At 42.1% G+C, this 11,143-nt stretch overlaps 1 protein-coding gene across 1 annotated transcript in view; it reads right to left on the reverse strand.

The window, feature by feature from the left end:
- CCNB1IP1 (cyclin B1 interacting protein 1) overlaps window positions 1–9,567 on the reverse strand; it is a 53,162-nt gene extending 43,595 nt beyond the window's left edge. The window contains exons 1-2 of the mRNA XM_088470205.1: window positions 9,451–9,567; window positions 1,277–1,592 (exon numbers count right to left, since the gene is read on the reverse strand). Coding sequence (XP_088326331.1) covers window positions 1,277–1,573 — 297 coding nt within the window. The 5' untranslated portion in view covers window positions 1,574–1,592; window positions 9,451–9,567. The remainder of the gene's footprint in view (window positions 1–1,276; window positions 1,593–9,450) is intronic.
- Between the last annotated feature and the right edge of the window lie 1,576 nt (window positions 9,568–11,143).

An 11,143-nucleotide genomic window follows, 5' to 3' on the forward strand; every position in this document is an offset into this window, starting at 1 on the left:
ACACAATTCTTTTTTCTCTTTATCTACTGTGGGATAACAGTATGAAAAATTCTCAGAATAATGACTAGGCAAGTGAGTATTTAATACAAAAACAGATAAAAAAATTCTAGACAGTATCAGTTACATCAAAAGTTTAGTGTTTGTCTGAAAATTATCCCAGTTAACCCTATAAAGTGAGAACACAAGCCCATGATACCATTCATCTTAGTCATCCCTTGAACCAGGTGCAAGTTGTTCCTTCACTACCATCTCCATGGTGCAGTTGACTACACTGCCCCAGTCCTTACGGTTTGTGACTTGCTCTCGCTGGATAGTGCCAGTTGAGACAGGTAATCACAAAGCACAGAGGACCTCATTCAGAGTAGGTCGTTGCGGCCGCTCAGTCGTAAGCCACCGATGTTCGCTAAACTGCGCATGCGTAAAATTCGCAATGCGCGTGCGCAAACTAGCTATTACAATCAGAAATTGCTCTCTCCTTGAACACAGCTTGTCGTTAGTTTGAGTGACAGGATGAGGCTTTTGTGGGTGGTAACAGGGGAAGGTGCTTGTGAACGGGGAGTGGAGATCCGAACGCAGGCGTGCCTGACTATGCAAACGGCGTTTTATGGGAGTGCATAATTAACTAAGTAGTGTCATGGCACATGTGACATGGGAGGTTTTTACACTGACTAGATCGTAGTGCTTAAGAGAGGGTATGGTCAACCTTAAGCTCTACGAGCAGCTCCGATGGTCTCGATTAATCCTTAAATGCCCTGAGATGACGTGTAATGCGAATGAGAAGGGGGCGTACTTTTAGTCTTACGGCCGCATCCTCCCCTCACTCGTCCAGCTAAGGATCCCATCTTAACGACGCAACTTGCGAGCGGTTCATTTGCATATCCGGCCCCTTTTACCTTAAGACCGTGCGGCCACAACGACCAACTCTGAATGAGGTCCAGAGTGTATATAAATAAATCATTAATCTGCTACAATTTCCAATTCGGAGATAAATTTGCAATCCCCACACTACAAACTCAAGAAAGGCTAGTGGCAGTGTGCTAATGAATAAATGATCTAAATAGATTAAGTAATCACTAAGCAGAAAGAAAAGCTACTCAACAATTTTTTTCATGCACTGTCCTCTGACAGGCTGAAAAATCTGCATATTGTAAAGATTCCCCTTTTAACATTTACTTTCAAACAAAATTAGTTTGTTTTCCCCCTAATTTCTATCCTGACCTAATTTAATTGATATTGTGAGTTGCGCCATCTGCTCTACACCTAGTTTGCTTCTTACCTGATAGGTCCAGAATGTCAATGCACGAGAGCAGATATCTAGAACAATCTCAGGACGTAAACCAGCCAGCATCATAGCTTTATGTTCTTCTGAAGGGCTCAGCTCAGTACGCACAATATCCAGTTTACTGGAAAGTGTGCTGTTACAGGCTGGGCAAACAGCAGGAGATCGGCTGAAGTCTCCACTTCCATGCTGGTCACAAAAAATATGTGAGCAAGCTGTGACCCAGGCACGGCCAGACAACTTTACCCGACACTTGGGAAAGTTGCAGAGTAAAAGATCATCACATACTGACATAGCTGCTAGACAAAATTACCTGAAAGACACAGAGTAACATATTGCAATTTCATAATAATGTTGATAGTGCAATAATGATACCACACTCATAAATAGCTAAAGATGTGACAACAAAAAAAACATTTACTGGATAATATTTTGCATGTAACTTAAAAAACAAAACAAAAAAACACACAACTCAAATATCAAATTTGACAAAATAAAAAGTTGCACTACTTATCTATGACCTGTATAAACTTGTCCAGTTTTCTGTCTAGGAGCTCATTAGCCAGATATTGGACAATACAGGAATGCTCAGTGAAGTTGTAGACAAGGTCTAGCAGAATAATGTGTGATGAAAAATCCCAGGAAAAACTATGAACATATCTTGGTTTTTGTCTTTTGCATGCATTCATATTTTATTGTACAGGCATTTGCTTTGGTGGTAAATTGATCAATGCTTTAAAAAATAACATTGGTCTTCCCCTCCCAGTAAAAACCTGTATGTTATACCCCTTTTTCACCAGAGCAAAACCTGGGTTATTGCTGGGTCTACCTGGGTCGCAGCTCAGTGTAAAAGGGCCCCTGAAAAATAACCCGGGTCAAGTGACCTGTCAATCCAACCCAGGAAGCTACCAGGGTCGGATCCAGGATGGACCTGGGTAATGGCGCAGTGTAAAAGGCACAACCTGGGTTATCCGACCTGGGTCATGCCTAAAAGGAGTTGATTGGTGGTTGTGGAGCAGTCACCTCCCACTTTTTATGAGCTCACAAGTTTAGCAGGGCAGACCCAGGTTCAATGTGAACAGGGCTGACCTGAGAATAACCCAGATTGATGGTGCTGTGTAAACAGTGTCTGACCTGGGTTGGAACCATGTCTGAAAACCCAGGTCGGACCCGGGTTTTTGGTGGTAAAGAGGTATAAGAATGTACAGTACATTCTATGTTTATATAGCCACAAGTAATTTAACATCCACATAAAGGGGCTGATTCTGAGTTGGAAGCTAAGCAAAAAATTTACGTTAATTTGAGGACATTTTTTTAAACCCCATAAAGTGACATGTAATTAAAGTTCTATTTAAGCTAATTGGAAACTTCCAATTGCCTAATTAGTCATTGGGGTTTTGCACAGTGTCCCAGCAGGTACTTGTGTACTTACGAACTCATTGCAGAGAGAACCCAATTAATGTAGAGCAGCATAGAGGGGAACATAACCTTGTGGCGAGCCACCGAGCCCGAAGCGTGGCGAGCGGCCAACTTTCTTCTTTAGGTGGGGACAACTTTCGTTACTTGTGTACGTACACAAGTACCATTTAAAACATTAATTGGGTTCTCTCAGCAATGAGTCCATAAAGTACACAAGTACCTCCCAACATTTTAACTTTAAAATAAAGGTTTACCCTACACTCTCTCACCCCCAGGGAGGGGCGAATAGAAAAATGTGAGTTTACTCTGAATGGGTCAATGCGAGTTTCTAATTGGATTGCAAAATTAATTCACAATCTTAAATTTCCTGAGTAAATAGCAACTTGCACCTAATTGGATTGACCCCTAAAATGGCAGTTGCCAAAAGTTGAGAATGACACAAGTATTGGTTTTCACAAAGTCTGCTGCTTCAGTTTTTATGATGACAATTTGCATATACTCCAGAATGTCATGAAGAGTGATCAGATGAATTGCAAAGTCCCTCTTTGCCATGACAATGAACTTAATCCCAAAAACAACATTTCCACTGCATTTCAGCCCTGCCACAAAAGGACAGTGATTCTCTCTATAACACAGGCTGGAGGACAAGGCTGGAGATCACTCTGTCATGCTGATTGAGTTAGAACAGGGGTTCCCAACCACGGTCCTCAAGGCACACTAAGTGTCCAGGTTTTAAGGATGGCTATTCTTGAGCAACGGTGTCTTAATTAGCACTTCAGTTATTTTGATTTAACCATCTGTGCTCAAGCATGGATATCACTAAAACCTGGACTGTTAAGTGTGCCTTGAGGACCGTGGTTGGGAAACACTGAGTTAGAATAAGAGACTGGAAATTTTAAAAGGAGAGTGGAGCTGGAAATTATTGTTCTTACTCTGTTAACCATGATTACCTGCAAGGAAACACTTGCAGTCATCATTGCTTTGCACAAAAAGGGCTTCACAGGCAAGGATATTGCTGCTAGTAAGATTGCACCTAAATCAACCATTTATCGTATCATCAAGAACTTCAAGGAGAGAGGTTCAATAGTTGTGAAGAAGACTTCAGGGCACCCAAGAACGTCCATCAAGCGCCAGTACCATCTCCTAAAGTTGATTCAGCTGCAGGATCAGGGCACCACCAGTGCAAGCTTGCTGAGGAATGGCAGCAGGCAGGTGTGAGTGTATCTTCACGCACAGTGAGGTGAACACTTTTGGAGGATGGCCTGGTGTCAAGAAGGGCAGCAAAGAAGCCACTTCTCTCCAGGAAAAACATCAGGGACAGCCTCATATTCTGCAAAAGGTACAGGGATTGGACTGCTGAGGACTGGGGTAAAGTTATTTTCTCTAATGAATCCCCTTTCAGATTGTTTGGGGTATCTGGAAAAATGCCAGTGAAGGAAAGGTGAGCACTACCATCAGTCCTGTGTCATGCCAATAGTAAAGCATCCCAAGACCATTCATGAGTGGGGTTGCTTCTCAGCCAAGGGAGTGGGCTCACTCACAATTTTGCCTAAGAACACAGCCATGACTAAAGAATGGAACCAAAACATCCTCCAAGAGTAACTTCTCCCAACCATCCAAGAACAGTTTGGTGATGAACAATGCCTTTTCCAGCATGATGGAGCACATTGCCATAAGGCAAAAGTGGTAACTAAGTGGTTTGGGGGACAAAACATCAAAATTTTGGGCCCATGGCCAGGAAACTCCCCAGACCCTAATCCCATTAAGAACTTGTGGTCAATCCTCAAGAGGCAAGTGGTCAATCCTCAAGAGGCAAACAAAAACCCACAAATTCTGACAAACTCCAAGCATTGATTAGGCAGGAATGGGCGGCTATCAGTCAGTATGTGGCCCAGAAGTTGATTGACAGCATGCCAGGGCGAATTGTAGAGGTTTTGAAAAAGAAAGGTCAACACTGCAAATATTGACTCTTTGCATAAACTTAATGTAATTGTCAATAAAAGCCTTTGACACTTATGAAATGCTTGTAATTTTACTTCAGTATACCATAGTAACTATGACAAAAAGGTCTAAAAACACTGAAGCAGCAAACTTTGTGAAAACCAATACTTGTGTAATTCTCAAAACTTTTGGCCATGACTATACACCTCCGTGAGAGAATAAATAAATAGAAGTACTGACAACACCAGTCAGTGGTTTTTCTAAACATACAAAAAGTATTTAGAGAAAATTAAAAATAACGGGATGATAATGTTGTGGCGTTACACATCTTATCCCTGTATAAATAATGACATGATTCAATAACGGAACAAACAGTTCCTTAAAACAGATGATTGGTAAGCAAGCCAAAATCCATTGAGATAGTATTCAGGAACCAATTGTCATTCCAGCCCCCAATATTATGCAGTTAGTTAGCAAGTATACACATTGGTTCCAGATTACTAATACCCTTTTCACATTGTAATGCGGGGTTGCACCAGGATTTTGTTCACACAACCATTCCTGGGCACAACCCGGCTGAGACCCCGTTCAGACTTGCAGCCCGACACGGCTTTTTGCCGGATCGATAACGTCACCGCCATCACGTACCTGTTCACATTGCACTGCGAGCCGGGTTGAACACGTGTTCAACCCTGCTCGTTACCAGGGGGTATAATAGTAATCTGGAACCAATGTGTCAGGTGTAGTCCTATGAACTATAAGTCCTAACTAGACATCATTGCAGGCTGGAAGTGGAACAATAATTTCCTGAATACTAACTCAAATTGGATATTGGATGGCTAGCCAATAATGTTTTATGGGAATGTTTGTTCCATTATCGATTTTTTCATTAATGACACTATGTGAAACTTGAGAATAATACCAGGCGCTCCTAAGTAAAGTGAAATAATGAGCAATCAATCCAGGTTCCGCTCACCAAATAACAGAGAGCTGAAAATATAAAAAAGGTAAAGAGAAAAGGTGAGCACAAAAAGGATGAATAATAATTTTATATTGAATGAATGATAAGGACGTAAAATAACACATTTGATCACAATGTAAAAGGATACATAAAAATAAATGTAAAGTTGCCAGCTGATAATGCAAACACACAGTGAAAGAAAATTATTATGCAATATATCTGAAATAACAATGTATCAAGTTCACCACTGAATGGTTACACAGTAAAAAATCCATCTGAAAGTTCACCCAGTGGGTGAAGACAGGAGCTGGATCATCTTTTAGATACAATGTTGTAAAGTTGTTCAATGCATCAGGAAAGTTTGTGAAAAAAGTGTGTGTGTGTGTGTGTGGGGTCAATCCAATTGTCCACAAAGGGTGCAAATTGCTGTTGCCACGGCCTTAAAACGCTGGCAATGGCGCCTGATTTCACATTCCGCTCGCATATGCGAGATCATCAAGGCTAATTGGATTGAGCCCTAGGTGTGATAGGGAGCCCTCAATATATCCAATATAAACAGTAAACAATACCTTGCAGCCAGCTGGTAATACAATGAATCGCAACAGTGCTTCCAGTTTGACACAAAATATAACAGCAGGGCCAGCAGTAGTGATGGAAGAGAATGTCAACATTACAAATCACCAGCTGGCTAGAAGGTACTCTTTACCATTTAAGTTACATATACTGGTGGCTTCCTGGGAACGGTATCCCAGCTGCCGGGATGCCGGTAGTTAGAATACCGACAGCGGCATCCCGACAGTCAGAGTCCCGATGCCCAAAGGTAAGTACCCCTACACTAACCCTTAACCCACCTTCCCCGCAGAAAAACCCTCTCCCTCCCCCCTAGTGCCTAACCCAAACCCTCATACTTACCCACCAGGATCGCAGGCACCAGGATGATGGTACTGGCATTCTTACCCCTGTCGTGATTCCAGTGTCGGGATGCTGAATTCCTTCAAACCTAGACTTTTGTTTCACAAGATTTCCAGAAGCATTTAACAACTTTGCAACATTGGGCTGTATTCAATTAGAAGCGAAAAGTCCATTGCCGGACTTTTCGCCGTCATCGCTGGTTTTGCCAGCGGAAAAGTATCGTGCTCATCCCCGCTTATCCCCCGTATTCAATTCCAAATCGGTGAAAATGGGACCCCGTGAAACTGAAATCAGTGAAAAGTTCTGTCATTTTTGGGGAAATACACTAGACACCCTCCAAAAGATGCTCTGACATGGGGGATCACTCTGGAAACCCCCGAATAGCCCCGCTGAAGGTATTTGGTGTTTTTAAATGGTTTAAATCTGAGATATATAGCGTATTTACAGAAGTGGTGAAGAATAGCATTTTGGAGTTTTTTTGGGGGGGAAATAAGTAGTCACATCAAATTTGGGGTACATGAAAATGGTTGCTAGCATATTTTGGAGTCGCTAATGTGAAATCTTAATAAACGCGAAAAATCCACTTGCCGCAACTACTTGCAATCAAAAAAACACCTGGGCCATACTTGGGGACCCCCCCCAGAGTCTATTTCGCTAGTTTTCAAGTTTGTCCCCCAACTTTATTTTTTTTTCACCTTCAAAACAAAAGTACTTTTTTGGGGTGTCATAAGGTACTTTTAAACATTTTCGACCGATTACCTTTAGGGAACGGTCGAAGGGCTGTAGGGTGGTTTTGGGAAATCTGCACCCCAAAACCCCAATTCTGCACTTTTTTTTGCCACCTATTCATAGGCGATATTTTTTCGCCAGGTCTGATGCATTGATGCGGCGAAAAGTTGGACTAATTGAATACGGGGATAAATAAAAACGGCGAAATTGACATCAGCGAAAAAGTATCGCCGAAACTGAGTTTTCGCTTCTAATTGAATACGGCCCATTGTATCTAAAAGATTAACCCAGCTCCTGTCTTCACCCATTGTAATTTCACTGAATTGGCATTTGTCTAGTAATACGCATTTGGGAGCTTTATTTACATTTTTTTTATACAGATATATTGCATGTATTTATTTTTTCTTTCACTGTGTGTTTTCATTATCAGCTGGCACATTTACATTTATTTAGGCTTCCTTCTACATTGTGATATTATGGCTATTTATTGTGTTATATTTGGCTATTGTTTTACTTAACATTCCTTATTCATTTTAGATTAAATTATCATTCATCCACTTGCGCTCCCCATCTCTTTCCCTTTGTTGTTAAACTTGTTCTGAACTTCAATATTGCTATAATCTCTATATTTAATTTTCATTTTATTTAACTACATTTTGTACTGTACGTTTCGAAAAACTATTGACTGGTAATGTCAGCACTCATGTTTATTTTCTTACTGTCTCTTTGCATTTTTAGTTTGCATTTTATTATTGAGGCTATCATCTAGACCTGTTGAGTTTCCAATTGTTTCTTATTTTGAATTCGCTATTGATCACTCAGCCGATGATTGCCACTGCACATGGTGATACACCCTACTCACTTCAGCACTTGTCAATCCAGTTCTGTGAGCTTGTGTAGCTTATCGCTTTGGGGCTAACTTGCTGTCGCTCCCAGAGGTTTCTACTTCATAATAACAGCAATTACAGCAGCATAGGGAGTCAGCAGGTCCATAGCAATAGCTGCAAGCCCATATGCAAATCTGTAATAGCAGTTTAGCCAAGTGCATTTGCCAACATCTCACACTAAGGAAGATGTATCAAACCTTCGAGAGAGATAACGTGGAAAAGTTACCCATAGCAACGAAGCAGCTTGTTATTTATTTAGCACAATCTATAAAATGAGTTAGAAGCTGATAGGCTGCTATGGGCAAAGTCTCCACTTTATTGCTCTCGAAGGTTTGATACATCTCCCCGTCACATACCACACCAACAATGACAAGGCTCATTTCCTCTACCATTGTGAGACATTCATGGTAGGGATAGACATCAGAAGCCTGCCATCGAATGATGGCTGGGTTTCTGCCATCAAAATTTTAGAAGTGATGGTAACTAATCAATGCATCAAAAGAATTTGATAAAAAAATGTTGCAATGGTTTGTGTATGCGCAAAAAAAAGACGTTTGCACATGTGCAATAGTAACCTGCAGCGGTTTACAATGATAAACAGCTGAATTCAGCTGTATTTTAACATAGGATGGCCATCACTTCCAACATAGGATGGCCATCACTTCCAACATAGGATGGCCATCACTTCCAACATAGGATGGCCATCACTTCCAACATAGGATGGCCATCACTTCCACACCATATGATGATAAACATCCATGGTTATAAAACTACAAACATTGATGTCCATCTCTAATTCATGACATTTTTAGGGTCTCTGATGCCCACTGGACATGCTAAAGATTTTCACTTACATAATTAACATGCATGTGACTAATCACATATGTATATATAAACCAAAGGTAAGTACCTGATTAATTTACAAGTGTAACATATGTATACACTTCTTCCCTACTTTTCCCATAAAATAAATGTCCTCACAGGTCAGCATACACTTCCCAGCTAAACTAACAGTATTTCCTTTCACTTATACAATGTTATTTCTTCTGGGAGAGTTCTAGTATACTCTCGTCGTTCTTGCTCCAAGCAGTATATGAAATGTATAGTCATGGCTATTACCAACAACTAATGTGTATATGCAGTGAGTCACACAACAGAGTACTGCGCGGCCGCTGAGACATAAATACTATTAAACAACCTTATTTTGTATGATAATTGTGAACTAATTGTGCACATGCCGGGAAGTGAGAGGGAGAAGACACGATAACACAGCGGGCAGGCCGAGCACAGCCGCAGCCACAGTGACCCCGGCCCGGCCTCACCAGGCTCTCTCCGTGCCCGCCCGTCGGCTGCGTCCTGTCCTCCACCTAGTTCTTCTCTTGTTACTGTTACACTACTACGCAGCACAGCAACGCGCCACATTACCAACAGGGATTCCGAGAAGCAGCCAATGGTAGAGAACAGCTCTCAGTCGTTATTTTAACAAGAGACAGCGACTGTGATTTGTTGAAAGCCCAGGCGACAAAAGCAATTGATTTATTTTTATTAACTATATATATTTAAAATGCTAAGTACTTACCTACTGCCAGCGTTATTAGCTGTGCTTAAGTTGTGGCTGAGAGCTAGTATTAGCATTTGCTGTAGAGCAGCACTGCTGTCTTCAAAACATTTAATACGTATTGTAAGTACACTACACTATCTGAACTACACAGTAAGGGCTCTATTTATTAACATTATTTTTACTAAAATAAAGTGAAAAAGGGTGTTTTCACACCCTTTTCACATTATTTTAGTTTCACCTGTAGTTATTACAGGGCAATTGGAGTAGAATTAGTAAAATTCTACTCCAACCCCTAATTATCACTTATTTTTAGTAAAGCAGATCGCATTTCCCATAATTGTAATGGGAAATGTGATCCGACCATAGTTACTAAAAATAAATTGTAAAAAAATACCGGGGGAAGCCCTGTGATAATAACGCCACCTGGAGGTGGCGTTATCCAGGGTCTCCCCCGGTTACCAGGCTCCCACTCTGCTCTAACGGGGAGAGCAGAGGCGGGAGCCGGTACCAGTAATCAGCTGTGTGGTCTAAACAGACCGCAAGCTGATTGCTGTAAAAAAAAGAAAAAAAAAATTGAAATATTTTTTTTTTACTTACCTGAATCCAGGGACCGGTGATCGGGCCTCCGGTGATGGCTCCTCTCCGGTCAGCTGGTCTCCCACAGTGCACTGCTGCCCGGTCATCAGGTGATCGGGCCCCAGTGCAGTATGGGAGATCACCTGATCGGGAGGCCCGGAGAAGATCACCGGAGGCCAGGAGGATGCAGGTAAGTGTAATGAAGGGAGGGGAGGTCCATGATCGCGAAGGGCGGGGCTTAGCATCGGTGGGGGTAGCAGCGCCGGGGGGTCGGCGTATGCGCAGGCTCTTAGTCGCAGTATTTTTTCCGAAAATACCGCGACTAGAGTGCGGATGGGATCCGCAGGGACAGAGCTTTATCGCAAGCTCTGTCAGTGCAAAGGATTTATAGTAAATCCCTGTGATATTGCCTGAATTCGCAATGCGAATTCACTCGGTAATATCACACTACAATCCGCATTCAATATGCGGATTGTAGTAAATAGAGCCCCAAGTATTCTCTGGCATTTCCATTCTGTGCACTAAACCACGTATCACTACATTTCCAAAAAAAGTTCATTTATTTCATTAATTTCCAAAAAGTTGTTATGACTAGAATAGGGGGCTGCAGGGGACCTGTGACGTCACACCCACGTGACCCTGCATGAAAGGGGGAGGGGCGGGGATGCTAACGGGGGACCAAAAGTTTCTCCTCGCGGGCTCGCTACGCTAGCCACAAATATTTATTCCCCCCTCTATGCCCTCGTGGATGGTGAAGCAGGAGCGGTCCAGCCCTCCTGTAGCGGTCACGTTGATACGTCACAGAGGTCCTTTCTGCACATAGAATCTAGCATCAACCCTACACCCAGTTCCCATGTCATCTAAACCGTGGGTCTTTC

The sequence above is a fragment of the Taudactylus pleione genome, unplaced genomic scaffold (assembly GCF_031769625.1).
Source record: "Taudactylus pleione unplaced genomic scaffold, aTauple2 ptg000095l, whole genome shotgun sequence".
NCBI classification, from domain to species: Eukaryota; Metazoa; Chordata; class Amphibia; order Anura; family Myobatrachidae; genus Taudactylus; species Taudactylus pleione.